This window comes from Acanthochromis polyacanthus, chromosome 8, assembly GCF_021347895.1.
Source record: "Acanthochromis polyacanthus isolate Apoly-LR-REF ecotype Palm Island chromosome 8, KAUST_Apoly_ChrSc, whole genome shotgun sequence".
Classification (NCBI taxonomy): domain Eukaryota; kingdom Metazoa; phylum Chordata; class Actinopteri; family Pomacentridae; genus Acanthochromis; species Acanthochromis polyacanthus.
Window position 1 is genome coordinate 33,987,246 of NC_067120.1, and position 19,024 is coordinate 34,006,269.

The window sequence follows — 19,024 nt, forward strand, 5'->3', positions numbered from 1 at the left end:
TCATCCATCACTTCCAAACCCCGCTTCCTTCAAGGTCTGCGGGAACCTTCGCTGCAGCTGCTCTCCTAACTGATAAAAAGCTTCACTCCAGTGAGTCACACCTCCTTCACACTGTGCTCCAGGAGGACGGCGAGTATTAAATGCCCTGCCGTGGTCAGTAAATAGCACACACAGCTGGAAGGGCTACAGGAGCAACTCCACACTCACTCTGATGCTACCGTCGGCTTTTTGTTGTTTGTTTTCGGCCGTCGTCAGTATTTATCACTTTATAGTAAATGCAGCAGCACGGAACTTACAGGTACCTGAAGTAAATAATACATGAGGGGGAAGAAGGTTTGTTGATGGAAGCAGCCTCCTCATTACCTGTGGACACACTCCTCTCTGCTGCCTTGATCTCTCCCTGTTCTGCGCCCTCTGTCTTCATGTCGTTGTTTAATCTTCCACAAATTAACTGTAATATATAAAGTTTATTTAGCCCCTGCCTTCCCTGCTCATTATCTTTTAGGGTGCATGTGTGATTGCATGCACAAACACTTTATTATATCCTCCAGCAGAGCTCACACAAGTCATTTCTTTTGAAGCCCTGCGGAGACGTGGAGCTCCGCTGCAGCCCAGTGCCCTCTACAGGCTCAGACAGGAACTACACATTGATTTTTAGACTTCTTAGGCACACCTTAGACCAGGTAATTAAATCAAATTTTCAGTTAAAATGCAGGATATGTTAACTAGTATTGGTATTATTCATAGAAACTCAAAATTATGCATGAGTGGAGCATTATATTTTCATTTAACCTGAATTATGGAGCTCTAATGTTAATTCAAAGTTAAATAAATCATTTTTCTTTCTACTTTCTGTCTTCTAGTCTTTGATGGCACTCAGGATGGATGTAATAATACTCCTTCCTTCACTGCAAAGACTCTGTGCAGGCTAGTTTATTAGCCTGCAGTGTAGAAAACTATAAAATATCACAAAACCGGATGAGAAATGTAAAGCAATCAGTGTCAGAACTTAAAGATTGTTTTCCTCATTTTTGCAAAGCTCTGTGTGAAAATTGGAATCCTGAAATATTGAAAATGAAAATTGTGTTTGTGATAAGAGGCGCCCAGAGGTGGCATAAATCCAAGTGTAATTTTGTGCCGAAACAAAGTGCCGAAATGGGACCGCACTGCTTCATCTGCATAAACGCCTCAGCTGCTGCTTCAGAGAAAACAGGTGCGAATGATCGACCCAAGGAAAGAGGAAACACGGTGAGAAGTTAGCTGTCTTAGTCTGCTTTTATTTACAACCTGAATCTAAACACTTACACCGGCTGCATCCCTGTTGAAGTAGCTTAACCCTTGTTTCTGTCACAGTTTTCCTCCCTGTGGGTTCATTTTTCACTGCAGTATAAAGTCCTGCACCTCTATGGAAACAGCAGAACGACAGCTAGAAGTAGAGAAAACTCAGAAATGATTTTTGTGCAGGATGACAGAGTTCTAATGCTATAAATCATCAAAAAGAAAAAAAACTGAAACTTAGTTAGATTATTTGTCCATTGTGTCCACAGATGTTACTAATTCTGTGGAAAAATGCTGGCTTCACATTCTATAGATATTTAACTATTAGCATTTTTATTACTTAGACAAACTAGACATTTTTCACATTCCTTTAAGATGTTCCACCATGCTGAATGTATCCTCCACCAACACTGTTTTTCGGCCATGCTGTATCAAGTATGTTTATTTTGCTCTCAGTCTCTCGAATTAGTTTCGATACTTGTCTACTGTCCTGCAGTTCACCTTAAAGATTTCTAAATTTTTGACCAGTGACTCTTAATCACAGCACAGTCACTCATGGCTTCTTGGTTGCGCTGAGGAATGCAGATTTTTTTATTTTTTTACAGCATCTGGTTAAAATAAATGGTTTATTTTTGGCAAATATTTAAATGAGGGATGTAGATTAAGGTGATTTTTGTTAAAATTTCACAGTTTTAAGCTGAAATTTGGTTAATTTACCCCATAAAACCTGCATGTCACACAAGATTAGTTCAAGAACTGTTGGAAAATTCAAATTATTCTTTAGTTTTTTGCAAATTGACTGATACATTCACAATTTGTATCTCCATATAGCATTTTTATTATTATTTTATTATTCAAGTATGATTTATTTTGCTCTCGGTCTCTCTAATTTGTTTCCATATGTCTCCTCTCTGCTTTGTGTCAACGCTGCCTGCAGTTCAGCTGAAGCCACAGAATTTTTTTACATATGACTGTTGATTTTAGCTACGTCATTAACGGCTTCACAGTTGCTCCAAAGGGCACTAATTTTGTGTTTTTTATGGAATGTGGTTACACTAAGTAGTTTATTTTTGGTACATTTTTAAATGAGGCCCGTAAATTAAAGTGATTTTGATGAAATTTTACAATTTTGAGCTTTGATTTGGTTAATTTTCCCACTGAAGCTGCATGTCACACAAGATTAGTGCAGGAACTGCTGAAAAGTTGAAAATTCAAAGATTTGTTTGTTTTGTTTTTACGCCATCTGGCACCGATAAATTCACAGCTTGTTCTTCTGTATAGTGTTTTTAAGCCATGCTATATTTATTTCATGGCTCCAGCATGTATTTTTTGCTCTCAGTCTCTCTGATTTGTTTCCATACTTGGATCCTCTCTGCTTTGTGGAAACACTGCCTGCAGTTCAGCCGAAAAGCCTCAGAATTTTCCACACGTGACCGTTGGCTGCAGCTGAGTCATTAACGGCTTCACAGTTGCACCGAAGGGCACTGAATTTTTTGTTTTTTATAGAATGTGGTTAGAGCAAATGGTTTATTTTTGGAGATTTTTGAAATTACAAATATAGAATAAAAGGGATTTTTTGGGTTAGATTTCCCAACAGAGCAATGTGTCACACATGGGTAGTTCAAGGACCATTGGAAAGCTGAAAATCTTGCAAATTTTTCTGTCTCTGGCTCTGATAAATGGTGTGGTTTCTGCAGTTTTTTAAACATAAACATGCCTTTTAAACTTGCAGGCAGTGAAGCTTATTGTCGGGTAAAATTGTTCCATCGTGTTCTCGGCTCCAGTTCACCGCTTCAGCCCTTAAATGCAGCATTTTCTGAATGACACCAGAGGTAAACATGGACAAAGATAAATGTGGATTATTACCAGCACCTTGTTAGAAAAAAAACATCCTTTACGCTCCCATGGATGCAATCAGGTGGATCCTTGGTTCTTTACAGCAAAATGCTCCCTATAAAACTCCTCCATAACATCTGACCGGGTCACACACGCTTCCTCTTTCCTTTTTATTATTGCGAGTTTCATTTTTACAGATGTCATTTTGTCTTTTTGGTGTTAAGCGCCGTGACAACAATATCTTCTGGGTTGAGATCTGCTGCTTTTATTGTTTCATTTCCAGAAAGTGTCCTTTAATGTGCACTTCTTGTGACTTTCCTCCCCCATTCTGTCATCCTCCAACCGTCCCATCCATCTCTTCTTCTCACCTCATTCCTATTCTCTTCTATCAGTGTGACTGCTGTACGTCTGCCAGACGGTTTGTCCTTCGTCGTCTATGAGTTCTGGGATGGAGAGGAGGAGTGGAAGAGGTGAGTCTTCAATCATGTTGAGCTCAGCTTTTTATTCCTGATCCTGAACCTCCTGCTGGGATCCGTCATTCACAGCAGCATCAATCCTCGTGTCGTCCTGAAGGTCAGAACTGGCCCGTTTTAAAGTTTGAAAATGTGGGAAAAAAATATTTTCACAGTGAAACTTCCAATGCTTTTAGATTTTGCTTTTTATATTTTCGACATTTTTGAGATTTTGGGAAATCTTTGAACATTTTTTGGTGAAAAAAAAATGTTAAAAATATTATTTAACTATTTTCACGATGATGTCCACATTTTCAACTTTTTGGGGAAATTTTTAAACATTTTTTGGTGAAAAAAAATGTGAAAAAAAAAGTTTCCAACGAACATTCACCAAAAAAAATTCAACCAAAATCTGCGAATTTCGTTGGACTTTGGTTGATTTTTTTGTGAATGTTCTTCATGAAAATATTAGAAGTTTTACTCATATATATATATATATATGTATATATATATATATATATATAAAATCACTTTAGATATTTTTAGGATTTTTTGGAAGATTTTTTCTCATTTTTTGAAAATGTTTACAAGAATTTTCTTGCCACATTTGGGGGATTTTTTTTTCACTAGAACTTTTAAGGGAAACTTTTAAGGAATTATTGGAATTTTCTTCCTGAAGGTTTTGATAATTTTCTGAAATTTTGGGATTTTTTTTTGGCTGAATTTTGGAATTTTTTCAGACAAGGAAACAATATTTTTTGATGCCTGTAAATGAGGACAACAGGAGGGTTAAGAGCTTCTTGGTTTTCTGTGACTTATTGTTTGAGCAACGGGCAGAATGTGAATGCTGAGGAGGAGGAGGGTTCACTGCTGCTGCAAAGTGATTCATTCCCGATGCTGAGCCGTTTTAAAAGTATTAAAAGTCATCAGAGAGTGAGGACATTTATATTGTTTCTGAGAGCGGCTCGGCGTCAGCACTCTGGAAGTTTTCTGGACCTGAGCTCGTCCCTGTTTTCATTGATTGGCCAAATAAAGCGAGCTCTCACTCCTCTTCCATTACTGTCATAAGCCCGTTGGAAAAATTCCTCCGTCCACATTTAATTAGAGCCAGAGCTGCTGAAGCACTCGAGCTGCGTCGGGTCGTCATGATTTAGTGATGCTGCTGATGTAGCTGCCCGCTGATCTCACTTTCTGCTCCACTGCTCGCAGAGTTTCTCCAACATTAATATTTCAGCTCCTACAGTAAAGGCTGAGGGCTCCCAGGTCATGTGTGCTTCTATTTGCGGATGTTGTGTGTTGGGAGTTCTCACCGTCTCCTCTGGTTCCAGGCACCTCCAGTCAGCCCCCAACAAGGCCTTTCAGCATGTGAAGGTGGACACGCTGTGCCAGCCGGAGGCCGTGTCGTCTGTAGCTGTACCAGGTCAGTCAAATACTACAGAATGAACTTTGAGTTTACTGTCTTGGAGAATACGCCTGTGTTTGAGTCGACAGTTCCATCCAAATGTGAACTACTTTCTGTTAATCTGACGGCACTTGAACGCATCACTTCATTTCTGAATTAGCAGCTGGCTCACTTTACTAGAAATATAACAGCAACATTACCACATAGGTTTGTTATTCCCTATCTCGATACCTCGTTATGGTGAACTACGTATGGAGCTCCTCAGCAAAAGTAGAATTATTTGAGTAACGACATCATTGCCATCACTCATTAAACACATCAGATAGATGCCAGCTTTAGTAGTGAACCAACCAGTATTTCTGTGATGAATTAATATCATACTAAGTTTATTTTCCAAAATTATTAAGTGAAAATAACTTTTTTCTTTGTCATGATAGATTGCTTTGCTACTATTAAACATTTAATATTAATTATGAGTTAGACTTTAAATATTTTCACACCATAACTCATGGATTTAGCCTGTACCTGTTGTCATTTCAACAATATACACATATAGAAAACATATATTCAATGGAAATTAGCACTATAAAGTATACCTTAACACTACAAAATATGTCTTTACACTAGAAAAATACATGCTAATATTATAAAATATGTCAACATTAGAAAATACATCTTTACACTGTAAAATATGACTTTACACTATTTAAAAAAAACATGTCAACACCATAAGATACATCTTTACATTATAAAATGTGTCATAACACTATAAAATGTTTTTACACTGTAAAATACATCTTAACACTATAAAATTCATCTTAAAGCAATTTAAAAAGTATATCTTAACATTATAAAATACGTCATATCACTGTAAAATATGTCCTAAGTCTATAAAAATACATTATAACACCATAAAAAAACATACCACTATAAAAATACATCTCAAAACTATAAAATACATTTTAACACTATAAAAAATACATCTTAGCACTATAAAATGTCCTAACACTATAAAGAATTATCTCAAAACTATTTAAAAATTGGCTTTACGCTATAAAAAATACATCTTAGCATTATAAAATACATCTTATCACTATAAAAAAAACATTTCAAAACTAGAAAATACGTCCTAACACTATAAAATACATCTTTACACTACAAAATTTGTATTAACACTATAAAAAATACATCTTAACGTTTTTTTTTAAAATATGAGCAAGCAGTGAAATTAACAAACAGGCACAATAACGCAAGATTCCTCAGATTGTGTGAAGAGATTAAAGGGAGGATTTATCAGTAAATTTATATAATATTGGTCCAAAATCAAGGAAAAGACACTTTATAGCCAGAAATCACAAAACACCTTGTTAGAATAGAATATCTTAATTGTCATTGCAATTTGCACAGATAATTAGTCGGTACTCAGGCATTAATGTGTAATCGATCAGATAAATGAAACTCAATTAGAATAAAATTAATCCTCGTTAACAGGAGTTGAAGTTTAAATTGTTGCTTCCAGGTGTTTAGGAGGTTTTCCTCTGACTTTATTGAATTTCTGCAGCTTCAAACACGTATTTACCAGCTAGGCACAGTAGGGTAGCTTCTTTAATTACCTGTAATTATAAATCAAACTGACGTGAAGAAAGGATCGATCAGGATCTAGCAGCAGGTCACACTGTTTACTTTCTACACCGACGGAGTGACAGTCTATCAGCTGCAGGTAAATCATATGAAGCAGCAGATTGGACACTTATTTTACTAAAGAGGCAGTCATAAATAAACCAGAGTTCATCTGTACGAAGCCATGAGGAGGGTTAACAGAAAAATTACCTAAAACAGAGCTTAAGTGTAAAATACATTGATTTATGCTAAGATAGGAGTTGCATGATGGGAAATGTGGTACTCAGAATTCAAAGTGATCTGCACAGGGAGTAAAAGTGGCAGTGTTTAAAAAAAAAAAAACTATATGTATTGATAATTTCAGGCCGTTATTTGAGGTACAAATTCTATTTTCAAATCTCTCATTGTGTATTTCTGGGCTTCTATAAACAAAAAAAGGCTTACAAATTCAGAAAAGAATCATCCAAACAGATACATTTTGAGTATTTAATCAATCAGGCTCTTGTCAAATACATGTGTGGACAATTGGCAACATCAAACATCCACCAAAAGAACATAAAATTAAAATATTTGACAATAAAATCAAGTTACATCATTTTGAAGAGTTTTTGAGGGTTAGTAGACTTTGTTTTCCCCCAGTGCTTCTTGTCGCTGCCACAATTAAGACTCTAAGCAGATAAATATGATAAATCGCCCGCAATCAGTTACATGCATCTAGTATTTGTCTTTTCTTTTTAATTGGTCCCAAATCCACTCTGCAGCCTGACAATAAACCCAAACATACAGTCTGAAACATACAGACAGTCCGATGGCAGATGGTTTGACCCCCACAGAGGCCTGATCTCAACATCAGTCAGTCAGTTTGGCATAAAATGAAGTGAAAAGAAACTAAAATACAAACTAACTCCACAGAATGACCTGTGGCAAGTTGTTCCAAGGCAATGAAAAAGTTACCTGCTGAGAACTAGTGCTGACTAAAACCCAAAGATGCCAAATATACTTGAGCAAAACTTTGTTTACTTTGCTTTAGATGAAGCACTTTATCTTCAAAAGAGCCCTTACTTGTACTTCAATGCCGAAAACTTTAGTATCGTTCTATAGGTTTCTCACAAATCCACCAGTCAGGAGAAGGTCCATACGAACTCATTAGGCTCCACCGTTGATTATTATTCTATGTAATCATGCCCCAGCTCCAATATAACATCTTGAAATACCTTTATTTTGTCCAAACCCAAGGACATAAAGAAAATATCAAGAAAAGCAGCGAATCCTCCCTTTAGATCATGACTGAATTACATTCCATCAGGGCAAAAGTTTGTTGTTGATCTTTTCAGATTTTTATTCTAAAGATGCCGAGAAACCAAACAAGTCCCGTAGAGATAAAACGATTAGTCGATTGATCAGTTGACAAGTAAGAGAAGACTATGGCACAATGATGTAATATTTGTTCTGAAGTTTATCAGAAATACAACATTTTGTTTCTTACACCTTCATGAGGTCAAATGAAGAACAAAAGAAAAGAACAAGCCACTTAGATCCAGTTACATTAGTCATGTATGAACACATACATTCATTTACAGAAAACTGAACCATTAGTTGATTAATAGTTGAGTCTTTCAAGCAGAAATGCCCAAAAATGTCTCAAATTCTTGGCTTCTTAATGAAACTACTGACTTGTTTCCAGGTTCTCTTGGAGTTTAAACTCAAAAGTGATGGTTTTTTTATGTTTTGTCAGATCAAAAAAGATAACTTAATCTGTTAATTTTGGCACCAGGTAATATTATAGGCAGTTTTTCCATTTTTACCAACAAAAATCATTAATTAAAGAAATTAATGGTCACTAATAATAGCAAAAATGAAACTAATGCAAGTTCATCCATGTGGAAGATAATTTGAACTCGTAAAATCTTTAAAAAAAAAAAAGGTTGCATATGTCGGTTGTAATCTGTGCATGGATGAATCCCCACAACTATAAGTATACAGGGTGTTCCTAAAGTCTGGACACATAGGACATCCCATTAACTATATATTTTTTTGCCTCCACAGATTAAATGTGGCTTTGTCGACAGAAGAATGAGTTGAAGGATTGACATATTGAAAGATAGGGTTAGGAAAGTGATTTTTTGGCGGCTAGCATGAATTTTAGCCATGACCAATTCTTTAGTTTCGGGTCATACATTTGTTCGTCCAGAACGGGGTTTGTCCATGACACTGCCCGATTGTTTAAACTTTTTAACCACCTTCGTCACTATGGAAAAGTGAAGCGGAATCCTCCTTTACGACGTGAATTAAATTCATCTGCTATCTTTCCATATGTCCATCCTTCATGTCCACTGAGATTGCTGCTACAATAATTTAACACGTCGTCAAATTATTGTAAAGAAGTTGACATCTGAAAGCAGCACCATCCTGCAATGGATCAAAATGAAAGCAGTGATGCAACAGAACACAATTACAGGAGCCGAACACGGTTTCCTCACAATCCCAAGGAAGCGATTAGTGTTTTGTCAAGAAGCCTGACTGTGCCATTATCTGAAACTCAAACAACTGCAGCAACCTGCTCTGAAAATGGCAGCGTTTAAATCGACTGACACGAGTCTGAGACGGGCTGTCGGTGATTCGGGCTGATGTTTGGACGGCTGCCATCCTCATCGTCTCACTTTTTATCTCTCCGCCATCTGCCAAATTTCTCCTCATTTTCCCCCCCGAACTCCCCTCTGGGGCTCATTTTCTTTTACATCTTCTTCTCTGGCCTCCTTCTCACCTTGTCTTTCTTTTGTTTTCCTGCAGCCGCCTGGTGCAGCGTGAACAGGGACTGAGCATGAAGATATTCAACTACACGCCAAGACTCCTGGACACTCCCCACTACTACTACTACTTCTTCTCTCTCCTCCTCAACTTCCCTTCCATCCAGTCCCACCTTTAAAAAAAAAAAAACTCCCCCCCTGCGTTTCACCCCCACATCCTCCTCCCAACTCTTTTTGTAAGTACATGTTTACATAGTGCAAATGAATGGTGTCAACTGCGGTGAAATTTGAACAAACAGTGCATTTTACAGAAGACGTGTTTCGCATCTCACCACAGGTAGTTTTTGCTGGAGATTATTTCATGTTTCAAGTAGCTTCGAGCCACTTTACGGTGGAGTTTGTCATGTAGCAGGGACCCCAAGGTTGAGTTTTCCATGTAGCAGTTATTAGGTGGTCCATGTAGGAATGTGGCATTTTAATTTTTCCTCTCATTAGGGTTGAAACGATCATCTGTGTAGCTGCTGGTTTACGAAGGAATGCAGGAGGTTTTTCATTAGCCGATCACGTTTTGACATTATTCTCACATTGGCCATTTCTGAACTTAAAAACAAGAGAGGTCTAGTTGTCAGATTAGCTTGCAATCTCAGGAAAACAGAACAGTAAGTCTCTGACAGCTAGCTAAACATTCCCAGAGTATCTGGACTGGGGTGCAAGCCAACTGTCTGCACTGAAAATGGACAAAAACTCGCAAAAAGAAGGCAGTGAAGTCGTGCATTTAGTGGCTTGAAACATCACCTTGCAGATAGGACTTTTGTTATTGATATTCTCAAAACTTAGCTGCCGTTTAGCTGGAAAAATATGAGATTAGCCTGAATTTACCCCATTTAGTGAGTTGTTTCTGCGTAAAAGGCTTAAAAAAGGAAGGATGGATTCTCAAAAAGTGACGCAAGCTCTTTTAAAATGTATTTCATAGAAAAATAAAGGTATAATTGTGGAGTAGAGTAGCTCACAGGTGTTTTCCTGTATGGTTACTGCTGCAGGAAAGAGCCGGAATGAAAGAGTTATTTCGAATAAACTCTCAGAAAACCAGAGTACAAGTTGCAAATTTAGCTTTTTAGCCAGTTAGCCAAGATTCTCTTACTATTTTACCTCCATCAGATGCTTCAGATCCACTTGTTTGTTCCGTTTTATGAGCTTCATCTGCATTTATTAAACATAGCGGCTACTGTGGGAGTAATGTCTGTAAAGGACATGCTAGGTGTAACAAAAATATGTTTTTTGATGAGCAGCAGAACCCCGAAATCCAAATCTATGAGAAGACAGATGTCAAAATTCGATAACAGTAAATAAGAGTCAGCCATTGAGTTCTAGTTCTTCATGTAGCTTGGTTTTCATTATTGACATCAGGGTCCTTAGATGAGTTTTGCCGTCGATGGATCATTTCTGATTTATCCGCTACCTTGAGAAAGAAGAGTCACAAGCAGCACGTCACTGTTTCCGGTTTGATTTCTTGCCTTTTGTTTGATTGTCTGAACCGGCGATGGGTAGCTTCTCTTAGCTGTGCGAGTCTAGTAGAGGTTGTACATATTGAAAATGTTGTTCTATTATATTTGTATTTCTCTTTTAGTGCTTATGGTGCAAGTTTTTCTCCTCAGTGAAAGTGGCAGCAGCTGCGTAGGCGCTGCGGCTTCTCTGTTCGAATCCGAACAGCTACCATCATAAACCAATCTGAATGACGTTGAATATATAGCCTTAAACATCACTACACAGGCGAGGAGGTTCCTAACGGTTATTTCAAAGATTATTTTTCAGTTTTTTGATGAGTGAATTCCCCACTACCTTTATTTCACTGTAGAAATCAAGTCACATTTTACTTTCAGGACGTACTGCAGCTGCTAATTTGGGAATTCGTCATGACATGGCACCTTAAGTTTCAGCGGTCTTGCTTATAAATCTGTCACAGTCTGTGGTGCAAAATAACAGTTATCAAGCTGCTTTCTGCTCTGCAAGAAACCTAGACGTAACAGCATAGAGGATTGTGGGTCAGAAATAGCAGAGAAGCATGCTAGCTAGCAGACCGGTATCTTTTTCCTGCATACTAAACAGTATGGCAGTATGGATATTGGAATGCACCTCACGACTGCTGTTCAATTAACATTATCGACACAAATTTCTAGAGGTCTGTGCACCAGACTTACTCAGTTAACATCACTGGAGGAATAACCTCCACAACCTTTAACGTACTGTAGCAGCTAAATCAACCACCTTAGCATGAAAATCTATTAACACGTGAGCATATACATTATCACTGTTGACTCTACCTTTAAAAAATGCAACCAAAAAAAAATAACTTTTAAATAAGACATTACAGAAAGTTACACTTTCTGCAAATACAGGCCAAATCAGATGGATTTTGCCTATATTTTGACTAAGTCAGAGCATCCTCAAGAAGCACTAATGAGCATTTTATTCTGCTAATATGGCTATTTAATGGAATTTGGCAACTATTTGGCTCATGTCAGTTTATTGTGCAATCCTGTTACATGCAAGTGGACTAAAAGCTCGACATGTAAATGTGATCATGTGTCTACAAATTCCAATGTTTCCATAGTGGTTAGTTTTATGAAATACTCAAATTACGTAAACAAACAGATTAAGTCGAGGTATGTTCCGATTCTTTTGGCCTATTTTAAAGATTTGGTCGATTGCCCCTCTTGACTCCACCTTTAAAAATTGAAAAATCGATCTTCTGCCCTGATTTGGTTCAAATCTCTCCCATCTATCTCCTCACCGCCACTGTAAGCCCACCACTGCAACCCAATCAGACTCGGAAAGCACAATGTAAAAATGAGTGAATATCGTGACTTAAAGATACATTAGAGGTTAATGAGTATGACGAGAGTATTTAGAGATCTATATATAGTATTACTGTTTATCTGTGTAAAAAGATTTGTTGATGAATAACTCTATTCTTCAAAAAAAAGGTGCCATGTTGCCATCCATCTCACTGTCGGGTCTATTTTCTCATCTTGCCGGTACTGTGGTAGCAGTGGGTGGGGATCCAGCTACACTGATACTGATGTCGATCTGCACCGTAAACTTTTGTCTAGAGCGCCGGGCTGCACTGAGCCGGGCGGGACCGTGTGAAATGTGGAAGTGTTGATTATTATTACATATATACGGTAACAGAAAAAAAAACAGTCGGCTTGTAGAAGAGGCATGCAAAGGCGCCGCTGCTTTATATGTGAAATTTTTTTAACCAATCTCTGAGTGTTAAAGGTACCACGTGGAGTTTTGGACCACTAATGAAGCAATGTTTGTATAATTTCACAGCAGTTATTTGACTCAGTTAGTGGCAATAAAATGCCAAGAAACATGGTAATGTGCAAGTTTCTAGCTAGCAAACATGTTACATGCTACAAACAATGCTAGATATGAAGAAATAAAAGGTCTGCTTTTGCTAATGTCTTATTAGGAAGGAAATACGTTTATTTATTAGAAGTGAAGCTGTTGCTCTGCCACTTAGCATTTAGCTTAGCTGTGGTTTAGAATGAAAGCTGAACTTGCAGTGGTTTAAAATGCACCTGAGTGCTAAACTGTGTAAAACAAGCCCAGATGTATAATGAAGCTAGCCTTAAGGTGACGTATTGTGCTGATTTGGAGCTCTATATTTTCTTTTTTGGACTCCACAAGAGTAGCTTTGTCTGAAATAAACCGTTTCACTCCTGTCTCTTTAAGAGCCCCCTCCCTAAAAGCCCACTTTCTTCTGATTGGCCAACTTGTGAGCAATGTCTCTTACTCTTGCCTCTGTGCAGGTTTTAAAAGAAATCTAAAAGCCATAAAGTGGTATAATTTCTCATTGATTGGAAATGGCAACTTTTGTACTCTATATGTTCGAATCCGAGCTGAACATAAAAAAAAGATTACAGCCAGACATTGTTCTTTGGTAAATAGTACACTAGTTACCGACTTATTGTGTGACATAATGGTGGATATAATCTAATTCACAAGCCGTACTTTTTCTACATGTTCCCCTCCTTATAGATGTTAAATTAACTAAAATGCCGACTGCAGTTAAAAAAAAAAAAAGTTTACACAGCAAGAAATTGTTTTTGTGCTGTTGGTAAACAAAGGTATAGTTTAGGTGTGTTTTTTCCTGGAGCAGATGACATATAAAGAATAGTTGACTTCAGTAAATGGCAAAAGTTGTAAGAAGTAAAATACTGGGAGACAAAAATAACTGAAAATAGAAGATATTGAGATTGCAACATAATGGAATAAGTTTAGTTTAGTTTCAAGTTTATTTGTAAAAGGACAGCGTGCAGTTACATTAAAAAGATGGTTGCACCAGATTTAGCTTCAAGCTAATTTCCATCTGTAGTCCTTGGTCAATAAAAAACGGCAATTGGAGGCTTGGATTGTGATTGGATCTAAGTGTACAGCTGTACTACGTTTTCTGAAGAAAACATCAATCCTATAAGAAGAAAAGCTCACTGAACTCCACCTCTTCAATCACAAGAACACATTTTAAAACTGTGAAACCTATGAAGCTGCTATGATTCTTCAGATAAACCTTCCAGATACAGATTTTCTGTCTGTCTCAGGTCTAAATGGGGTCAAAGTGATTTCTGCAGGAGAGAGCAGTTGGATTTAGATTTATATCTGCTTCTGTGGACCCAACTATGAAACAGTCTTTTACTCCAGACAACCCTGAACCTTAAACCGCAGCTAAACTAAGGATGCAGCAACAGCTTCAGTCTGTTTTGGATGAGGAACTGAGTGTAAACTAGATATTGCTACCAAGAAAACTCTACAGGGCACCTTTAACCTCTCACTTGTTAAAGATTTAACCACTTGCACTCTTGTGCCACTATGAACCTTGTCTGCATTTGAGAAGGAGCTGCTGAACTCTCAATAGCAACATAAAGCCATATTGCATGGATCGGTGTTTACATGTCAGTGACTTACTATCCTGATAGCCATAGTTTACAGCTGAGTGCAGCCCGACGGCCGTGATCGAGGGTCCTCCTGTCATGTACATTTCGCCCAGCTGAGTTTGGGTCGTGTACATGAGGTAGATAGTCGAGTGAACTGTCAGAAATGCCAATACTGTTTCCTGTTGATACATTCCTGAATGTCCCTCAGACTGTGTTTCTTTTTTCTATCCTCCTACTCCTCAGTGCAACCTGTGCTCGGCCGTACGACGGAAGAGTTTCGCCTTTTAACGTGAGCTGAAGCAGGTCTGGAAAGAACGTTTAACTGGCAGCGGGGTATATAAAGTGTGCAGATCAGAGGGCTGAAATACAAAGCAGGATTAGTGGGTTTATTGAGGTTTGTTTAGCCTCAAGTTTTCAGTATCATGAAGGTGGCTCAGATGCTGTGGAGCTAACCTGTTCTCCTTTTTTGACCAATCGTTTTTCAATTATTCTCAGCTAAAACTGCTGAGCCGTACAATACTAAAACCACCGAATGAAGCCGTGTAAATACAGTATTATACATTATATGCATCGTGTTGCCATGGGAAACGACATGGAGTCATCCGGTAATGCAGAAATGACGGATACCTCTTGACTGGGGTTTTAGTTTTGGTGAAGTTACACAAAAACACGCCTGAATATGTGGAACCTGCTTTGTCGTTCAGTCCTCTGTGGCTGTAGGAAGCTGGTGGACTGAACACGCCACCAGATTTACCGCCGCGATGCCAAATGAAGCGAAACCAATCAGGAACTTTTGCCAAACTGAGCGACATCGTAACTCTTCCCTCGTACGGCTGCGTTCTTTTCTATCCTTCAACTGAGTGCATGTCAACTGAATGTCCAGTAACTTCTTTGCTGTAGTATTAGGCCATGCTACTCTTCAATGGGTTTTGTGCATTTCTTACCTTCTTCTTTCTTTTCTAGTATTCCTACAAAGGGAGACAGAGATTAAAATCTATTATATAAAATATATATATATATAAATATAAATATATATATGACTAGAAAAATGGCATACAAGAATGAACATTCACTTTTATGGCAATGTTTAATGAAATATTAATTCTTAATGTATGTTTCAGTATAACTGCTTTCTCTTCTTGAGTATAGAGACTTATTGCAGGGATGCAAGTATTATATTTGGTCTTTGAGGAATATCTTGTTGAAATTCTAGATGATGTAGAGTGATGCAATTCAATAAAAGTATAAAACTGAGAGCTGTGTGGCTTCGTTATTAAATGCCGACGGTTATTCGTGGCTCCTTACTGCTCAAAGGTTCTGACAGACGTGGGATTAATCTGAATTTTTTGTTTGGTTATATCAGTCTGCATTAAAATGAGGAAAACAGTGAGTTTCCATCTGATCTCAGTCTGTAGAACACAAGTACAGATGTGTGGAGCAAGTACTCAGATATTAGAAATAAAATAAAATATATACCACAGTGGAGAAATACACTTACAAGTAATGCATTAAATGTGTACTTAAGTATAAAAAAAATACAAAAATATACTTAAATCACCAAAAGTATGATGATAATGTATGCTATTGATAATTATAATTATGATAATTGATGTTTTCCTGTCTTGAAGGAAGATAAGGTGGTTTTATGGTGATTTGACTTCATATGAAGAGTTCGTGAATTTCTTTTGCACGGTTTTCTTAATATATAGTAGTATATTGGATTGATTATTTTTAATTTTGTATTATTTCCATTAGCATATAAAAAGGTAGCAGACTAAAATTGTAATATTTGGCTCTGAATTCTACAAAAGTAAAAGACTGAAGTAGAAGAAAATGGAAATACAAGTAACTAAAAATTAAGTAAATTTCTTTCAAACAATTTACTCTGTTTTATTTATTTATTTCCTTTTAATGTCTGGCATTTATTTGGTGCTAATAGTATTTTATATGTATTAATTGGAATTTGTTTTATTAATGAATTTATACTGAAATTCAAAGACAGCATAAAAATGCTGAAAAATTGTAATTATGGAAAATATAAGTCCTCGTTTTGAAGCTAAACATGTTTGAGAAAAATTAAAACAGGCATTTTTTCCGTCATCTGAGCTTTTAACAAAACTTTGAAAGAGTTTATATTGAAATTCTGTGTTTTGTAACTCTGGTCCTTTTTCTCGCCTTATTACGCAACTGGTTGACGACTTGATTTAGTTTATTTACTTTAACCATATTTCCTCTAAAGTTTTATCTCAGTTTAAATATTTTATCATTTCATTTAATTATTATATCCCTTTTGGATTATTGAGCTAAATCTGCTAAGAAAAAATAAAATACTACCCCAAGTTATCAAATAAATTTAGAGGGAAAAAAGTCAAATATATGGCTCTGAACTGTAGTAAAGTATAAAGTAGCAGAAAATGAAAATATTTGAGTACAAGTCACTCAAAACTATGCTCAAGTACCGCAGGAAATTTACTTTGTTATTGTCATTTTACCCCCCTTTATTCAGTTATGTCTATTTTATTGTATTTATTCTTTTGCCGTTATTTGTTTTATCCGTATTTTTTATGCATTTATTACTTACTATTTGTATTATTTGCATGTTTTCTATTTGTAACTAAATTCTGTATTTTTTTAATTCAACTATGTCTTTTTTAGCTTGTCCGTCAAAGTGCATTGTAAAGTCTGTTTTGTAAAAGTTACCATAGTGTTTATTATCATTATTACTTTCTCCCACTGCACAAGAGATATTTTCACAGTTTTAACATCACTAATTTTGCCCACTATCCATTGGTCCTTTTTCTCTTTTTCTTCTACATTTTAGAACTACAATTCTGGTTCTATTTTGGGGGAAACAAGTTCTACAGCTGAGAAAATGTAGTGAGAAAGAAAGAAAGAAGCTGTCTGACGGCACAGTAGAAGAATATTCAAAATATAGCTGAAACAGATATATATATTCGTTGTTGACAGATTTCACAGCCGTCCTCCGTTCCTGCAAACTGTCCTGACTGTTGGTAATAAACTGACTGAGAAACCAAACCTTCCTAGATGTGTTTTGTCCTTAACCTCCATAATCCACACATAAACCCACTGCAGACTTTAAAACACGAAGAATTTGGATTGTTCACTATTTTTGACACAGTTTAAGGCTGCAAATAACACATACCTCATGTCACCCTGTCTACTATCAAATAAATGAAAAAATAAAAACTCTTTCAAAGTAGTGTTCTGTTAATGTGCCAGTTTTTGCTGTAAATAAACATTTTCCAGATTTATCAGCAACTAGAAGTCATCTGGTCAATCAAAATGCAGTTTCCTGAAACTTAAATCTTGGAAATCAAGATCACTGCCATTCAAACAGATGCACATTTATCATATAAAACCTATTTTATTCAGTTTTCTCCTCTTTAACACAACATTTACAGTAATTAAAACTACTTTCCACATCATTACTAATTTATCTAAATTACAGAAGGTTGCAAATTATTATTTCAAACATACAACATGAACCTATTTACACACAGAAGCATCAGATCATCCTCCTCTCTGTTGCTTGCACCACCTCATCTAACCTCTGTCAACTTTTCTGCCTCCACAGAAGAGGAAATATCCCCCACTAGACCTTCCTCATCACTTTTTCCAGTAGTGCAACTTGCGAACTGTGTAAATGATGAAAAGGAATTATGATTAAAATGAGAGCTTTCCTCCTCTACGGCACCATGTTTTGCTCTCAAGATTATCCAGCCCCATCTCCAACTGATGGGAAACCAAGTAAATACAGACTGCATTGACTTGCAAATCCTATATTTAATTGGAAATTGTACAAAGACAGCATAAAAAAGGTTGAAAAATTGGAATTATGTGAAATATAGGCGCTTGTAGTCTGGATGTACAGATTTGTTAAAGATCTCTGTATCATGGGGCGGCCCATGAAACAGGACTATAGTTCCCTATGCAGCGGCCTGGGTTCGATTCCCGCTCACGGCCGTTTACTGCATGTCTTCCCATCATTCTTCTCCCCAGTTTCCCATTATACTCACCTATCAAAGAAAGCCAAAAAAGTAACAAAAAAAAAACAATTCTGTGTCATTGCAAAATGACAGCACGGTGTCACTGTAACACTACATCAGCTGCCTGCTGACGATCACATGATTGTGATCCTACTACAAATCTACTGCTGTGGACTTATCAGGACTTATCTGTTGGAAATGATACAAGGAACAGTTGATTAAATTGTGGATATGTTGAAGTAAGTAGCTGAAATTGAACCCGTGTCTGTGACACAGTCCTGTTTATGAGTCGCCCTCTCAACCAGGTGAGTTACCTGGGCACATTTTTTTAACTTGGACGACATACCACACTGACTTTTATTTCATGAATTTAAAGACATACTTAACTTTCGTTTTGACCCTATTTTGGACTGCATATTAAACTATGATGTTTTAGTGACAATTTGGACGACATACGAAACTATGGCGGTTTTGGTCGCATTTTGGACGACATACTAAACTATGACGTTTTCATCACATTTTAGACATCATACTAAACTATGACGTTTTCATCACAATTTGGACGACATACTAAACTATGAAGTTTTAGTGACAATTCGGACAACATACGAAATTATGGCGTTTTTGGTCACATTTTGGACGACATACTAAACTATGACGTTTTTTCAATGTTTTGGACAACATACTAAACTATGAAGTTTTTGTGATATTTTGGACGACAGACTAAACTATGACGTTGTCACAA

The 19,024-nt window shown here is 36.8% G+C and overlaps 1 protein-coding gene across 2 annotated transcripts in view; it reads left to right on the forward strand.

Moving 5' to 3' along the window:
* Window positions 1-15,526, forward strand: part of necab2 (N-terminal EF-hand calcium binding protein 2) — a 224,470-nt gene extending 208,944 nt beyond the window's left edge. For both annotated transcript variants that reach the window (XM_051951455.1, XM_051951454.1), the window contains 3 exons: window positions 3,507-3,584; window positions 4,895-4,986; window positions 9,379-15,526. In XM_051951455.1, coding sequence (XP_051807415.1) covers window positions 3,507-3,584; window positions 4,895-4,986; window positions 9,379-9,407 — 199 coding nt within the window. In that variant the 3' untranslated portion in view covers window positions 9,408-15,526. The remainder of the gene's footprint in view (window positions 1-3,506; window positions 3,585-4,894; window positions 4,987-9,378) is intronic.
* The last annotated feature ends 3,498 nt before the right edge of the window (window positions 15,527-19,024 follow it).